General features: G+C 33.4%; 1 protein-coding gene across 1 annotated transcript; it reads right to left on the reverse strand.

Moving 5' to 3' along the window:
• Positions 1 to 2,762: 2,762 nt before the first annotated feature.
• LOC132177708 (Heavy metal transport/detoxification superfamily protein) lies at positions 2,763 to 5,292 on the reverse strand. Its single transcript, XM_059590138.2, has 3 exons — positions 4,830 to 5,292; positions 4,601 to 4,676; positions 2,763 to 4,065 (listed from the first exon to the last, which is right to left on the reverse strand). Exons 1-3 carry the CDS (start codon positions 4,866 to 4,868, stop codon positions 2,966 to 2,968), a joined length of 1,215 nt encoding a protein of 404 aa, XP_059446121.1. The 5' UTR covers positions 4,869 to 5,292; the 3' UTR covers positions 2,763 to 2,965.
• Positions 5,293 to 18,312: the final 13,020 nt, after the last annotated feature.

The following is an 18,312-nucleotide window of genomic DNA, read 5'->3' on the forward strand; positions in this document are numbered from 1 at the left end:
AACCAAACTAGAGATCTACACCAATTAATCTCCTGTGTTCATTGCTGTTGTAATGGAAACGCTGTCCTGCAGCAAAGAATACAATTATACATAGGACAAGATTGGTTTCAATAGTAATTAATGACACGCATATGTGTCAGATGAATGAACTCTTCCTAAACTACTTAAATCATATCTTATCCTTTTCTCTCTATATCCTTTCTTATGTGTACAAATTAACTAGGACCAAGAGAAAATCCCAAAACGTTTCCTTTAAAAGATGTGTGAAGCGATCCAGCATGGCCTCCATAGTGCTATGATCAGGAGAACATGTTATTAAGCTTCACCTGCAAGAAATACTTTTGCTAGTGTTGGGTGGTCTTGAACTTCTCTCAACCTTAAAAGCTAGCTCAAAATGTGAGGCTTTTCCTCGTACTTAACCACTCGTCCTGCCCTTTTATAACCGATGTGACATAACTTAACACTCTTATAAACTGATCACTAACTCTTTCTACCACCGATGTGAAATAACTCTAACAGTTAGGAGGGCAGTAAAGGAATCTAGTGTTGGGATCACTGGGGAACTGATGAGAGAAACTGCTTTGATGATGATGCAACCCTCTGAGTTGTTGCATAAAGCTGCTTGGACAAAGAAAGCAGTGTCAAGTCTGTTAAAACTTCTTTATTTTCTTGTTTTTAGCACTACTTCGAATACCATATGCATGCATAATTTAACATTCTTGCAATTATGATTGTAAACATTAAAACATGGTTCAAGTCTTTTGTCTTCCGTCCCATAAATTAAGTAAAAAAGAAATGTTGCAATGATGCAGAAATTGACGAAGCCAAGTTTTACATCGATCTCCCAGCAACGGAGTCAAAAACCAACATTCTACCAACAGTGGATCTAGTCAGCATGCCATATCAGAAACTCTATCAGCAATTCTACAAGTATTCCATTTTATTAGCAATTTATAGGAGTATTTGAGTTTAAAGCAACTCTCGAAGGGTCTCAAATCTCAACGTATAAAGGAGTTGAGACTTGAGAATTCTACAAGGAGAAACATCTTTAATTTTTACTCAAAAGATGAAGTAAGTCCAAAGGCTAAAAGAAAGATAAAACTCGGTAGAGTACTTGAGAAAAAAATTTCTGATTTGATAATAATTCAATTAATTGAGTTTTACATAATAAGCTAACCTATTTATAGAAGAGAAATACTTGTAAAGAAAGTAAACATAATCCTAATAGTAATAGTAAACATAATCCTAGTAGCAATAGTAAACATAATCCTAATAAGGAAATGAAAATAATTAAAATAAATCTAACCCTATTAAGGAAAAGAATTAAAATTCTAATATAAAATTGACAATCAGCGGGAATCGTGACAATCTTTCCTTATGTACTTTCATTGTTTGAGAACAAGTAAAATTTTGATCAAGATGAACTGCTCCAATATTATTTTTGATATTTTCCTTATTTTTTGTTTTTACAAAAAATATAGGTAAATATGGTCCTATATCACATTGAGAAACTACTATTATTTTTTAGAGAAAACTTCACTTTGGCCCCCTGAACTTCCACTCAATTTTACAAACCCCCTGAACTTCCAAATTTCTCATTTTGGACTCCTGAACTTTCAATTACTCTTAATGTGGACCCCTCCATCAGATTTTAAACATTACATGATGTTTATACTCCTGATTTTTGTATAAAATTTCAACTTTCAAAATGTTTTTTATTTTTTAAAAAAATGAAAATCAATGACATTTTGGTCTTTTTTATATTTTTAACGGCTAAAATTAACGGAAGGGTTCTAATTTAAAGTAATTGAAAGTTCAGGGGTCCAAAATGAGAGATTTAAAAGTTCAGGAGGGGTTTGTAAAATCAGGTGAAAGTTCTGGGGGCTAAAGTAAAGTTTTCCCTATTTTTTATTTTCTTGTTTCTACTCTTCACTTTTGTGTTCAGTTCCAATTATGTTAGTTGTTTTCTATTTCTATTGGTATTCAATAAGTTGGTAAATTATATAAGAATAAATGTAAAATTAGCTATTGTGATTAGCTTAAATTACTGGTTACCATTAGGTGCTATGCCACCTCAACTTAGGTGGTGTGGCCCGAAGGCCATCCCTAGATCTACCAACCCCAGCCACCTGTGAGTGGCTCGCGTGTGTTACGCGTCGCCATTTTATTAGAACTGACTTAGCACCTAACAGAATCCATCAAATATTTTAACGGAATTTGACTTGAGAGAATAAATATTTATATATTTTTTTCTTCAGATCTCAATAACTTTTGAATTCACTTTACTACGAAAAATCAGCGATTTATAATTTAGGTAAACCATCCTAACTAAGTTTACATTTATCTCGATTATATAAGTGAATGTAACACAGCTTAATTTTAATTATTCTAATTTTTTTTTAACCTTTTTCGAGATGAGATTTGTTTTATTCAAGGCAGGACTGTTTTTAATCTTCCTCATTAATGTTCCGTTCTCCCACGTCACGCGGTCGCTTCGGTTACACCACAGCACGCATGTACTGTTGTTATGCGTCATCAACACGCTCACATCTACCAAATTTGCATGTACTAATATATTTACAGCCTCACAACCACACTTAAGGGATTTATGTATTAATCTGTTTTTTTTTTTTTTTTTTTTTTTTTTTTTTTCTCTGAGTAAAATTTATAAATTAATCACTCATTTTGTTTATTCACCAGCAGAATGGCTAACAAACAAACAAGGAAAGAACAAGCAGACAGAACTGAAAAAAAGAAAAAGAAAAAAAAAGAGAGGAACATTGTCTGAACAACAACAACTACATAATACAGTGATAGGATTCACCCACATGGCCACACACATAGCATCCTAACCCATCCCCTTCACAGACAGCACAAAGCAGAATACAGTCAAAAAGCCACCAACTCCACTAACAAATGACTTTGAAGTCAACACATACTTTTTCTCTCTACACAATTTTTTATATTACATTATGGAACAGCTGCTTGTGTTCTCATCACTGAACATGTGTGCTGCAGAGTTATTGCCACTGTAATTAGGTTCAGTGTAAGGGTAGGAGGGGTTGGGGTTGAGGTTGGGGTTAGGGCTAGGGCTAAGGCTAGGGCTATAATTGTAGTAATAGCCAGTGGTAGGGGGAACAAAGGGGGACCTGTGATACATCATCTGGGGTTGTTGTTGTTGCTGCATGGCATGCCTGGCATGCATGTTCATGTTCATCATCATGGGTGATGGATGGTTGTACCCATTCATGTTCATCAGCATGGATGATGGGTATTGGCCTGTGGCATATCCACCAGTTGGGAAACCAGCAGGAGATCCCTGATGATGATGAGCATTGTTTGATTGGACTTGGAACCCTCCTCCCAAGCTATGGGAATTGCCTCCTAAAGCAGCAGCGGAAGCAACATTATTAACCCCATTTCCATGAAAACCAGCCAGACCCATCATGGCATTGATGTCATTTGCCCTTTTCCCTTCCCCTGCATTCATGTTCCCACCACCCAAATGAGCACCGTTCATTTTTAGAGCAGCCATGGTTTTTGGATCAATCCCACCTGGACTAGCCTTCATTACCATATTCTGATTTGGGTTTCCTTTCTTTCCGTTCCCAGCATTCACATTTCCAATATTGTTCATTTTTCCATTGTTGGAAGAAGCTGCAGCAATGGCTCCAACGCCTTTCTTTGCATTGTTTGCATCGATTGCCTGCTGCCGGAGCAGACCCAGTTGATTAACTTTCTCCCTGACAAACCGCAGCTCCTCCTCTTCATCATCCTCCTCCTCGTCATCAAAAAAGTCATCATCTTCTTCAGAGCTGAAAGCAGGAAATTTCTGCTGATTTTTGAACACTTCAAGACCCTTCATTAACCCCTGTTTTTGGCCTTTGTTGTTCTTATCATCTTTGATGCAGTTGGTTTTCTGCTTTTGGTTTTGGTTGGTCTTCTGAGACCAAAGCTCAGCATGTTTTCCAGCTCTGACAAGTTTCTTGATCAAAGTAGCAGCATCTACACTTCCTGAAACTGTAACCTTTTGCTGCTCTGTATCTATGTTTACTTGGTACACGCCTGTAACAGAGGGGGAAGATACATTAATAGGTTATAAAATGCGCAAAATTCAAATTTTAGAAGAAAAAATTGGTGAGAGATTTCCCCAAAGTTATGCCTTCTACCTCTAAAATAGTATAACTAACAGTAGTAAAAAGGAAGTAGTCAGTCACGAGCATCAATTATTATATCCCATAAGAAACTGCTTTTTTGACTCAATTTCTTTCCTTTTATAGACAGAAAATGATAAGGACATCCTCGGTTGAAAGAACAGTTCAAAGAATATCAGCTAAGCGAACCAGCAACATAAAATAACCAATGCCCTTTTGGCCGTTGAGAAGACTGTTGAACAGAACATAAATTAAATTTGATGTTATTCTGCTTTTCAAACAGTTGAAATGAACTTCTTTCCAGAAATTTCTCTTAACACATTTTCCCAGCAACCAAACAAGTAGATATGTACATGTATCAAACAATGCGGTTACCGAGTGGCCAGAAGGAGCAAGACAAGAACATGTAACAAAAACAAAAAAATATGATGAGATATAGCGAGCACCTTCAATCCTCTGGAGGAGTTTCTTCACTTTCTGCTGGCACCCATCACAGTGTATGTTCACTCTGAGAACACAAGTCTGTAGATGAAAATAAAAGGAAGAACAAAAACAAGAAGAAGATTCTTAAAGAACAAACCACCCACCAAACTTTGCCACATTCAAAGTAAGAAAAAATATTATAGAACAAAGAAAGTCTTGAAGACAGACAGAATGTGGTCAAGAAAGAGAGACCTGGATCTTGAGGAGCTTAAAGTCTTCTTCTTTAGTCATTTCTTCAGTGAAGTTCGGAGTGAACGATTTTTCTCTTTCTCTTTTTTTTTTTTTTTTTTTTTTTCTACAAAAGAAAGAAAAAGGATAAACACACCTAATCTAGTGGGGGTAAAACAAAGATTCTTCCCGTCTCTATTTACTTCTTTTCATCCCCTCCTCTTCAGTTCTCAAAACCAAACAAAGCTGAGGCACATGGGTCTTGAGCTTTTAACTAAATAGTAACAGAAATGAGAGACAGAAGAATACCCAAATGCCAAGACAAACAGGAGGAAATCACCGAAGGAAAAGGAGGAATATAAAAGTGAGAAAGAGAGAGTGAGAGAGAGAGAGAGAGATGAAGGTCAGAAGGGGAGGACTGAAATTAAGAGTAAAATATGGGAGAGAGAGAATGAGGGGAGGGGGGTGCTCTGAATTCTGAAGTGATGTGATTTAACGTTAAATACTGAGGAAAAACAATAAAAGAAGAACAGCGACATGACAGGCCGACTTCTATCTCAGTGCTCTTTGTCATATGTATTTCTCGTGATAAATTAATGCGAGCAGAGGCAGTAGCCAGTCTTGGGTCTTGGACTCGGAGGTGAAGAAATATGCTCAAATTTTCTTTTTTATTTTCTTCTCTCTGTACGCTCCTGACATGCATTTAAATAGATTAAACATTTTTAAATTTTTGTTTTCAGATGGATAACGTTTCTATGATTTTGAATATATTCGAATCTGTTGTTTGATTAACTGTCCTACAAACTCAGACACTAGTCTGTTGCCTCTTCCTCTTGGGCCAAATTTCAATGACCCTACGATTCCAGGATCGATATAATTTCAGGTCCAAATCATAATTGGAGTAGGTGTTTTTACCAATTTTAACAAGGTATCACCATCTTAAAAATACAAATCATACAAAATAGTTACCAAAAATATAAAGCACTAATGAATCAACACGCAATATTTTACTGATGAAGTCAAAATTCTATTCTTTTAAGAATTTCTCAACGGTAGGCCAATCAAATTTAATTAAGAGACTCATATACTATATAAGAAATGACACGTATCGAATACGCCACTTGTACCAAGCAAACGACTTGCTTGCTTCTACCACATTAACTGCATAATCTTTAGCTAATTCTTTTATCAAGTCTCTTTTTGCAATCCTAAAATTCTGTTAGGTTAATGTAATACCTCGATAAAATACAAGTTTTTAAAAGGCTAATAATTTACTACAAAGCTACTAATATTTTCTTAAAGTAAGATTTTATAACCTAAGACCCAAACCCTTATAAGTAGCCCAACTCCTTAAACCCTTTTAAGCAAAACTCTAGACACTCACTCCTTGACCGAATGTACACTAGGAGGACTACCTGAATGTACGTTCTTAACCTAAGTGTGAGTGTACGCGATGGAGACCAATCTTTGAGTCAGGGGTAATACACAAACGTACGCTTAAACCATTTTATCCATTGGGTAATAGTTCGTGAATGTTCACCCAATAGTACTTGAACCTTCATTGACAACTCTGAAAAATAATTTTAACTCATTCTCCACCATATTTTAACCCTTTTATCCATTGGGTTAGTGGTTACTAAAATCAATAATCAGCGGTTAGCGGTTACTAAAATTAATAACCGGTGGTTTTATAACTACTTTTTTATATGCAAAATAATTGCAACAATTTGTGATTTTTTTTTTCTTACTTTCTCAACAACTACAAGCAGGTAACCCATAAACTAAAAAAATAAATAGATAAAAATTCACCCGATCGTGATCATCAGCCATTCAGCTTGTGAGACTATGAGAGAGAGAGAGAGAGAGAGAAAGAGAGATAGAGATAGAGATAGAGAGGAGATACAGAGAGTCCGAGAGAAAGGTACGAAGACGAGAGGGAGGGACAGCGCTGCGTGAGACTTGAGTAGTGAGAGAGAGTCTGAGACTGAGAGAATATGATGAAACCCTAATCTGTATAAATCATGTTGAGTGAGTGAGTGTTTGTTTTCCTCCAAAACAACGTAATTTTGATGTCATATATATATATAAGGGTAGGTGATTAGCGGTTATTAACCGCTTTTCTCTACCTCTAAAACCACTAACCACTCCACCATTATTGGTTTTTAATAATCGCCTACAAAAGTTGTTATGCGGTTAACGGTTATAAGTGGTTAGTAGAGCGATTATAACCGCTCCGCTTGAACACTCCTACCCATACCACAACCCTTTGGTAATAGTTCTCATCATTTTTTTTGTTTTTTTGTTTTTTTGTCATCAATATAACCATCATTCTTACAAGGTTAATCGTAAGATAGATCATGCAATATGGCAAATATTATTATAATAAAATCTAAGCATACAACATAAAAATTAAAAGTTTCATGCTTGCTTGACATGCACAATTATATTCAAATATTTTCATAGTTGAAAAGTAAAGAATTTAAGCATCCTTGTTGGCCATTACTTACCTTGAACTCTAAATTTCCAAACAAAAGCTCTTCGTAAGGATTCTAGCTCCTTAATATGCATTATACTTTAGTATTAGTTAAGATTCTAAGCTATAAACCCTAATCTACATTTAAATCCCAAATAAATTTTGTCCAAAACCATTCGAACCATGCGACTATTAGGACGGTTTCATCATCATAAAGATTTTGACATCATTCGAATGGTTTCGTCACATAATTCATTTTTCAATTTTTTTCTCCCCACAAGCTCATATTTTTCAATTCTTACTCTTTCCCTTAGGTTGTCTAAAACGCGAAAAGTAAAAATGTTTGGTAAAGCATTTTGTTTTGATTCGATACTTTAGCAAAAATTGATTTATGTGAAAAAAAAAGTAAAAATATTTGTTTAAAAAAAAGTAAAAAAGTAAAAATATTTAGTATGAAAAAATAAAAAAAAATTTATTTTGATATTAATATGATGTAAAATATAAGAAAAAAAAAATAATGGGCTGCCTTTGCCAAAACCATTACCAAACCGGTCCAAACGGACTCATTTGAAAAGGTAATCTCGAGAAATGAGGAATGGAAATTGGAAAAATAGAAAAGAACTTTTGGGTTGATGGTAAAAAGGGAGAGAGTAAAGTAAAACTCAAAATACGACCGAATTGAATGGTCCCCTGTGCAAAGGAAAAGATGGTTTACCTTTTGGACTTACTACTGTAGTTAAGTCCCTCTCTCGGGTTTTGAGATTGGAAAAGACCAAAAGACAAAGTAAAACTAGTCTTTTTTTAACCTCTTGTGCCTCACAATTTCCAAACATATTTTAACCACTTTTACTTATTACCAGTCACTCGCAGGGCACAGCAACATGTGACTTTTGGGGGTCCTCGTGTCCCAAGGCTTTTGTGGGTTCGTCTTTTCTGAGAAGGCTAAAAATGTGAGTACTGAGTAGAGAGGCAGCACGCAATCACACAAAGGTAAAAGTGAAGGCAAATGTGTTTGGTGCCAATGCTATCATTACTTGCTCCCCAGGGCCTGCACATCTCTCTCTGCATGCTGCCCCCAACAAAACCCTCCTTTTTTTTTTCTTTTACTTATTACAATGCTTTGCTTCTTCCTTAAGTCTGGTGTGGTGTGGACCGTCTGGTGTGGTGTGTGATTTTTGGATTGAGATCGTATATAATTCTTTTTAAATTTCAGACCATCAAGATCTTTGGTATTTTTTTTATTAAATTTTGAAATATGACTTATTTTAAATGTTTATATAAAAAAAAAATATTAAATGTTCTCGTAGTATTTTTTTAGTGTTCTCTTAATTTTAAGTGAATATTATTTTTTAAAAAAATAAAAAAGAAAATTGCTCTTATATCTCTCACTTAGTATTTATAAAATAATATCTACTTAGGATTAAGAGGACACTTAGAGAACACCAAGAGAACACCTAATATTTATCTTTTATCTAAGTGTCTAAAATATGGAAATGTTAGGTGTTCTTCTAGTGTCATCTTGGTGTCCTCTCAACTATGATGTGATTTTTAAAATCACCAATACATTAAAAGTTAATAATAAGAATCTTAAATTCAAAAATACTTTTAAAAGCTATATCACAGTTGAGAGGACACCAAAAAAATATTAAAAGAATACTTAATATTTTATTATAAAATAAGTTATATTTCAGAATTTAATAAATAAAAATTTATTAAATTCTAAAATATAATTTATTTTAAACGTTCAGATAAAATCAACAATTAAAATTTATAAAATTAAAAATTTCAAATTTAAAGGCAATTTTAAAGAATCTTTTCTACCCTAAATCAACTTTAACTGCCACCGACTTTTTCCTCTGTGCAAAAAAAGTTGTTTAATGGGGGTTGGGGGGGGTTGAAATTCTCTGAGACGCGTCTGATGAAATTTAAAGATGTTGGTACGTTTGGATGAGGTTGGGTTAGGATCATTGAAGATCTTGATGGTCTCTGCGGGTACTGTTGTCTCTTAGGACCCACCTTTTTTTGGGATCCCATGCGCCAGAACTCTGCGAGTACTGTTGCTAATCTCTTCATCACGTGGGTCCCACATTTTGATCTGCTTCTGGATTCTAAAATATTAAACACGCGCGCGCGTACGCGCACAGAGAGAGATGGAGAGGGTGGCCTCATAAATGGGTCCACACCTCGGCCCTCTATTAAAGATCAGGCCCAAGTGGAAAAATGTACCATCTTTGTTGTTCCAAAAGTTGGTTTCTAAATAATGTGTCACTATCCTATGAGTTTGCGACACATTTTTAAAAATAATAAATCTCATGAGATAGTAACACATCATTTGAGAACAAACTTTTAGAAAGAAAATTTGGAATGTGTAGTACTTCTCATTTTTATTTCTTAATTATTTTATAATTGTGGTGTGGCAGTTATAACTAATTCTTGAATTAGATATCGTTAAAAAAAAAAATTAATTATTTTCATGGGAATAACTATTCCTAAAACTAGGACCATACTAAACAAAAGAATGACCATTCCATGAAAATAGTCATTCAATTTCAAGGATCTATTTTGCGAATCATAAGAGCTTAATCCAAGTTCATTACGTGGCCAAACCTAACCTGCCTAACTTAACGTAAATGGGATATGCACAACACATTTATGAGAAGTTCTAGAGAGCCAAACAAATAAACATAGAAAAAATTTTAAACTAACATGACAAGGGTTTTTAAATTAAAAATGGTAAAGTTTACTTAACCTCCTCAAACTACTACCCAATGGCAATCTACCCCAAAACTATCAATTACGATAATTAACTCCAAAACTACCAAAACATTGACAATGTATCCCCCAATACTAGCAAAATGACAAAATTACCCTTATAGAATTTTCAATTAGACAAAAACACCCTTAAAATTTTGAAAAAAAAATTTTTTTAGTATTTTTGTTTTTATTTTAGTAAGGATGATTTCGTCACTTTGTTAAAATTAGGGGTACATTGTCATTGTTTTGGTAGTTTGAAGGATAAATTGTCACAATTGATAGTTTGAGGGGTAAATTGTCTCAATTGATAGTTTGGAGGGTCAATTGTTATTAGGGTGGTAGTTTGAGCGGTTAAGTGAACTTTTGCAATTCTCTCTCCCTTATTTACAACTCATGATCTGCCACGTCAGTTTTAAATTTTTTCTTAATTCATTTATTTGGCTCCCTAATACTTCTCTACATTTATTCGCTTCTCCTCTTTGCGTTTAGAAGCAAGGCATGCGTCATTATTTACCTTTATAAGGAATACGACTCCAAATCCAATAGATGAGTGAGACGAAGGCACTAAATAAATGGCACGAACTCTTGTCGTTTGTCTATTTTAGTAGTTTGTTTAGGTGTTACAAAATCCAACGGTAATTGACAAGAAGATTTGAAAATTTGATGAAAAGTTGCTGTAAATTCACTTCACAATTTGCCAACTTCAGTTTTGAAATTCTCGTAACCCTCTTTCGTGTCAAATCAAATCAATGGGTCCCAATGCTCCCCTCTCCTGGCTCCTGACTCCTCCACAGTCATAATATTTTCCCCTTCTTTTTATTTTTCTTTTCCTAAAATTATTGGTATTAATATTATTATTAATATTTTTTTTTGACAATTATGCAATTATTAAGTTAGTTGTAATGATATTTTAGGAGTTAAAAAGAGTATTGATGATAAGACATTATATTAATCTTTAGATGCTTTTTTTTTTTTTTTTAAACACATGCATTACATGCATCCAAATAAAAATAGAGGAAAATAGGAGAGTTCTAAAAGGGGAGAGAGTTGCTCCACGGATCAAGATTTTCAATAATTCTTAGGGCAATTTTAGTACGTATATTTCTTAACTTTCACCCTTTCTTCCTAAATTAAAATTTTGAGATGTGTCTGTATTAGTATTTATCTCATTGTAAGATGGTTAACTTACGGGTACGGATAGGCAGTGTGGATGATGATTATGGATTATAAAATAATTATTGTTATCATATTGTATACTTTATTAGTGTTGGAAATAAATTCACACTACAAGCCCACCAAATTTTGGGCCTAATGGCCAAGAATATGTCCATAAAAATATTAATTAAATAGTAAGGGCTATTTAATTAATCAATAGATAATATATTCCAATTATGATTACATTGGAACAAACAAGTTCAATCCCAACTCACTCTCCCATGAACTCAAGATTATCTTTACATGATAGCTGTTGAGTTCTATCTCAACTCTGGACTCTCAAACCAATTCAAACAATGAGAACTAGTTCAAGTCTACTTCAACTCCCCAAGCCTATAAATAGGCATCTACACAAGGCACAAAAACATGGAATTGGGATCCCCTTCGACAATATTGCTTTTTTTGTAGTGATTTGGAGTGCATGGCGACGATGTATTAAAGAAAAAGTGCATCCACCGTGTTGAAAACTGTTCTAACAATTAGTATGATTTTTTGTCTTAAAACTGGAGCATGTTTTTGCAGATTATGCCTTAACTACCCTTTAAATGCGCTGGTTTACATACCGGCTCAATTGCTAAAATAATTGTTATCTTGTTCGTGTGAAACTTGTCTAAAATTTCTTGCTAAGCCTTAATGACATTTTGATGAAATTTCTTCAAAACATTTCTGTAAACATTCATCTTTTTACGTTATTTTCCAACTAAACTGGACTTACCGCATGAGGTAAGTTTCATTGGTGATTTGCTTTTCATCTATAAAACATTATTGTTTTTCAGAGTAGCCCCAAGGAGTATAGAATAGAGCCATATACAAAGACTTGAGTCCCTTAGAGGCAAATTTATGTGTATTATTGATGTATTGTTGCATTTCTGAATATAGCATATTTTACATGTTACTGTATTCTTTCCTAAAGGCTCTGGTTTTGTATTATTTGTAAGAGAAGTTATCAAGGTAAATTAGTTTTTTTTTTTTTTTTTTTTTCATATTAATATTATATTTTTGCTGCATTTATTATGATGTGTGTTAATACGTAAGAATATAAGATATGACACAGAGAAAAACCAAGGAATTTTTTTTTATTTTTTTTTATTTTTTAATTTTAACAAAACACTTTGTATTATGGCCTGGGATCAATACAAACAAAAGGAGGCAGGACTTGGGCTAAAAGCCATTTTCTTTATAAACAACAAATCAAAATTCTGGCCTGCTAGGCCCACTTGGGCTCTTAATGTAGCCGGCAATTATCGGCAATGCCCCCCTTTATGGACCAGAATGCCCCCTCCAACCCATCAGCTTCTGACTCCATAATCTCTCTTTGGGCCAATGCTGCTTGGTGTGCATGTTATGTCTGTCCAATAATTAATCAGCAAACAGTTATCTAAAAATTAAAAAATTTAATATATACTTTCACACCTTTTCTCACGCGTGGGTTTCAAATTCCTACTTAATAAATAAGACCTAACGAGTGAAATATTTAATTAAAACGGGAATAAACAAACTTAGGATTTAAACTCAAAATTTTGTTCTTGTACCATATTAAATCATCAATTATTCAAAAAGCTTAAGTTGATAGGAAATTATGAATTTAATCATTTAATTAATATTCTAAAAAAATATATCAGTGTTACCTGTTAATTAAAACGGGAGATAACAATGTAGAATTCAAACTCCAGATTTTTGTTATGATATTATATTAAATCATTAATTATTAAAAAAATTTAAGCTAATAAAAAATTATGAATCTAATAATTTAATTAATATTCTAACCTTAGAAGAATTTGACGTACAAAAAGAAAGAAGAGAAAAAGTGCTCTAAAACATGACAAGAATTTGTTAATCATATATAATATTGAAGTATACGTCTTACTTTGTTAAGAAGATTTTGTTGAGACATGCAACTTGAAAAGAACGCAGGAAACGTAATTTATCTTATCTCTTTTGTGTGGACTTAAACATATATTAATAAATTTGGAGGGCAATAAAAAGATGTTTTAATTTCTGTCTCGCTAGCTAAATGGAGTGAAACTGTTTGAAAGTCTGGCATAAATATCTATAATTTTTTTTTTTTTAAAAAATAATTTAGATTTGAAACATCATGGAAAGAATATAATCTGAAATGGGTTTCACAAAAGCCTGTCGTAAAGTGACACAGAATCTATTTTAATCATCATCCAATGAAGCCCATATGGATGCTAAAGCAGTGAGTACTATGCTTTTCAACTATTGATCCCCTTGTTCTCATTAACTTAGAGGCTAATGACCAAAACGACAATAATATCAAGCTCTTTACATATCTTCATTGACCTTTGTATGCAGGGGCGGAATCAAGATTTGGACTTACGTGTGTATATATATATATATACACACACGTGTATGTTCGTTTATGTCAAATAAAAATCGACAAGTCTTAAATTTAATTCCATATTAAGTCATAAGTCATAACTGTATATAAAAGGTACACGTTTATAAAGTCATCTTGAAAGATAAGTTCCATTTTCAATACAAAAGTTTATGAGTTAAGTTTGCTATATACAATTTAAAATGTTTGACATAAGAGTAGACCGGTCATATAAGAGTGAAAAATTAAACATATGACGGAGCCACGGAATATATAAGAGTGGTATTTTATAAGAATTTTAAAATATTTTTAGGTTTAGGGCTGAACTCAGGCAAGTTGAACAGGCCTGTTAACATCCATTTGAGTACTTATGACAAGTGTCAAATTCTGTCTTGTGCTGGATTCTTTGTGAAAGGCAGCATAGCTTATTAAATTGTACGTATAGGTCTTTTGATGCTATTGTAAAGGCTACAGTTCAAAAAGCTTTGTTTCCCATCAAATGTCGAGAGTGAGTAGAAGAGAAGAGGTGACTTGCTTTTTTTATTGATCATGACAAGAAATATTATAGAGTAATTTAGTAACATCTTGGGGCATTGCATTATGGCATTGGCCTTGACAAGGATAACAAGGATTCGAGTGGGTGATATTGTAACACTTGAAAAGTTGAGTTTTATGTTGAGCGGGTAGATTATGACACTTATAATAGCGCTCGTGACACTTCCAATTTACAAAAAATTCAAACTTTAACGCAGTAGGAATAACTTATCGACAAATATATATGTGAAATGATGATTAATTGGATCATATTTTCTATATTACTTGCATTAGCATTATCACATTATCTCTGTTATAGTAATTGATCATTTGATTCTATCCCCTCAAGTGGATGAAGGGCCTTTGAACCTTATTAATTCCTAAGGAATTTAATACATTTGATGAATAAAGATTCTTTCTTTGTGGCTATATATGAAAGGTAACAGCACATTTCATGTCTCTGTGAGCCAAAACAGAAAAAAAAAGAGAAAAGGATGAAAAGTGCGTTTGACATGAGAAGCAACAATTCATGAAGAAGATTGAAACTCAAGCTTAGAAAAACAACCTTTACAGCAACGAGAGGAGCAAGAAAATATGAAATTCAAATATTCAAGAAGAGGTGTCATGACATATGGAATTACTGCTATGTTAAATTTCAATACATAATATATGTAGATTTGGCGCCTTTTTTTTTTTTTTTTTTTTTTAATAAAAGGTGAATTGATGCAATGCTTGACCAAGAACTGAACACCGTCAAGAAGTTGTGGATGGTAATGAGAGGAATAGTTGAAACACCATTCCTTAATGGCGGGTTTGGAGACCCTTTAATTATTCTTGTTAATACGAATCAAGAACAAAGCACTAACAAAAGATGCTGCATATGTAAATGTTTAGGTCTACTTTTGGGAGAATAATGGTATTAGACACAAATCATGGCATCTTGCTCCCTTTTCTTTTCAAACTCCCAAAGAGAAGGTTACCGATGTCCCTGATCTATACCTTTTATATAACTTTCTTTTCTTTTCACTTTTTCCTTTCTTTTATATGTAAATGTTTAGGTCTACATTTGGGAGAATAATGGTATTAGACACAAATCATGGCATCTTGCTCCCGTTTCTTTTCAAACTCCCAAAGAGAAGGTTACCGATGTCCCTGATCTATACCTTTTATATAACTTTATTTTCTTTTCAGTTTTTCCTTTCTTTTATATATATATATATATATATATATATAGAAACGACATCTTATGTAATAGAGTATTATCGTATTACCGTAGAAACGACATCGTTTTGGGTTTTTTTGTTTATTTTTTTCTTTTATTTTCTCTTTTTAAAAAGTGGTTAACAGTTATTAACGATTTTGCTAATCACCTAGGGGTTGTGGTTAGCGGTTTTAGTCAATAACCTATAACTGTAACCGTCTTTTCACTCCTAGGTAATAGAAGCTGCATTTGCCTTCATCTTCACCATATTTTGCATGGTTTCAAGGAGTAACTTAATCTATCCTAAGGTTCATTGAAATGAGTAATAATATTAGGAAGACTAGATCTAGTCCTCCCAAATGTGACATGTCTTTTAGAATTACCAATAGATCAAAATTCAATAATGACCATATCAAATTCAATGTTAATTTTAAAAGTCACGTCATATTTGGAAAGATTCTAGCTAGTCCTCCTTATATCATTACTCCATTGGAAGAATGAAGTATTTCCATGTTTGACAATTTAATAATACAAGTAATTTAGTTTTTTTTTTTTTTTTTTTTTTTTTTTTTTTTTTTATATTTTATTTTGGAAAACTTTATTTTACTTCCCTGAATTATCATCACTTTTGCAATGTCCCCCCTAAAGTTTAATTTCTCTAAATTTAGTGTATCCATCTTTCAATTGTTTTCAATCTCACCCCTCTGTTAACTTTTTCCAAAATACCCCCATTTGTTTTAGGAATTTTTTTTTTTTTTTTAAAATTTTTTTGCAAAGATTAAGGCGTTCGTTCGAATTTAACGGTATTTGTAAAAAATCCATGTCTCAATCTTTGCAAAAAAGTTTAAATATGTTTTCTAAAAAAGGGGGTATTTTAGGAATTTTGTTGGGATTTAATGGAAAATCCAAACGAAGGAAGGACATTGAAAAAAATTAAAAGTTTGATACACTAAATTAAGAGGTTTTAAACTTTAGGGGGAGATATTGTAAAAATGGGTTACAATTCAAGAAGGGTAAGTGAAGTTTCTGTTAAGTGCCAAAATATTCATATTCTAGCCCTTAAATTATATTTGTTAATTGCTTAGTTTTGTTAGTTTGTGCTATTTTATTTCCTTTTTGTATTTTCTTTGTTTTGCAGGTTTTTGGAAGAAAAGAAAGCATTTCTAGAAGTATCGGGCTTAAAGAGCAAAATTGGGAAAAGCTAAAGGCTCTGATAGTACGATCGATCATAGGGGATTTGCGCTCGAGCGCACTACCAGAGAATGTCAAGAGACGAGTGGAAGTGCTCGTACGCACAAGTAGCAGCATCGATCGCATGTGCGATCGAGTGCCCAACACAGAAGATCGATCGCAGACCTGCGATCGAGTGCACATGGGCTGCGATCAAGCGCACCCGTGCGCTGGAGAAAAGACAAGTGCGGCCAGAATCCCCTTTCCTTCCATATCAAGGTTTTCCAAGTCCCACTTGTAATAGGACTAAACCCTACGAATTTTCTAGGTTTACTAGAGGTTCTAGGATTTCTCTAGGCCTATAAATAAGACCTCTAAACCTCACAATGGGACACAACTTTGGAGAGAGGAATTGGAAGCTACTTCAAGGAGTCGTTTTTGGTTCTTTCTTTCTCTTTTCTTTTTAGTTTTATTTTAATTATGTCTAACTAATTCTTTAGTAGGGCTAGATTGAAGCCCTAATTATGTTTATTTAATATTTCAATATTAGCGCATTTGTAATAATCATATTGTGATGCTTAACTTGATTAATTTCTGTTTTATTGAATTCCTCATATGTGTGTGATTGGCCATTATATGCATGTGGTATGAATTAGTTAATTAAGTCAATTTGGATGATCGAGTCCTGGGCTTAATAGAGTAACAAAAGAATTCCTCAAGGGTTCTTCAATTAATCAACATGGAAAACCGGGAGTATACACCCATGCCCTAGGTTCCGTGTGTTTGTCAATTTCCATAGATTTATGCTTTCTTAAAGAATAACTTAGTATACACACATGTTATATCCTTTAAGAAAAAAAAAAGAGTTACAGTATACACCCATGCCCTTAGGTTGGCAAACATTAGGTATTATGATAATATGATTAGAGCACTGGCATATTGTTATATTATTTGAGTATGATTAGTGGTGGATATCAAAGCCCTACCTTTATTTATCTTTATTTCCTTTCAATATATCAATATTAATTTACTGACAAAGTTGATATTTTAAATAAATTCTAAGCAAAATCAACAATCCTCGTGGGAACGATCTCGTACTTGCTGCACTATACTATCGTTTGATCTTGTGCACTTGCGAGTAAAACGTATTAATTATTATCTATTAATTTAGGTAGTATTTGGCACAACAGTTTCCCATTTTTTTTTTTTTTTTTTTAAATTAATGAGTAATTACATTTAGTTTGGAATTTGATATAGCTAGCAAAGATGAAAAGTCTAACATCTTTTGTAATGAGGAGCAAAGGTAGCAATTAGCTAGTAATTTGGGCAGCTATTATGAGAGATCTCATGTGACTCTCAATTGCCTAAGTAAATTTTGGGTTGCCCGGCTACCTTTATGGGTAGGCAAGTCTCATATGGCCTCTCTCACAGTAATTGCCCAATTATAAATTATTAGCAATTTGGGTAGCTATTTGCTGTAGATCCCAATCCGGCGGTTCATGTGCTGAATTTCAAGCTATCCAAGTTAGAAAATTCCCAGATCAATGTTTAATAGCCCTTCAAGGCTTAAGCATTAAACAAAGTAATTAGTTGTAAGTAACCCTTTTTTCTTTTTGTCAATAACCATAAGAAATTCCTTATGCATAGTTAATTACAGATTATATAGTGCTAATGCTTGGACAAAACTGAAGTACTCTTGTAATGCCCCCAAAAATTGAATCAATTAATTCGATTCATCTTGGAAGGGTTACTTGCAATACCTCAAGACCAATTAATTGGTAACTGATTGGTGGTGTCGCCCATAGCATATAATAGAGTAAAA

The sequence above is a fragment of the Corylus avellana genome, chromosome 4, assembly GCF_965113065.1.
Source record: "Corylus avellana chromosome 4, dhCorAvel1.hap1.2, whole genome shotgun sequence".
In the NCBI taxonomy this organism is placed as follows: Eukaryota; Viridiplantae; Streptophyta; class Magnoliopsida; order Fagales; family Betulaceae; genus Corylus; species Corylus avellana.

What these genes read in the sequence shown, in the direction of transcription:
- LOC132177708 (XM_059590138.2), bottom strand. Translation starts at nt 4,868, where the DNA reads ATGACTAAAGAAGAAGACTTTAAGCTCCTCAAGATCCAG. An exon ending in TTAAGCTCCTCAAGATCCAG is followed by an intron (nt 4,677 to 4,829) that starts GTCTCTCTTTCT and finishes TTTCATCTACAG; the next exon opens with ACTTGTGTTCTCAGAGTGAA. An exon ending in ACTCCTCCAGAGGATTGAAG is followed by an intron (nt 4,066 to 4,600) that starts GTGCTCGCTATA and finishes CCTCTGTTACAG; the next exon opens with GCGTGTACCAAGTAAACATA.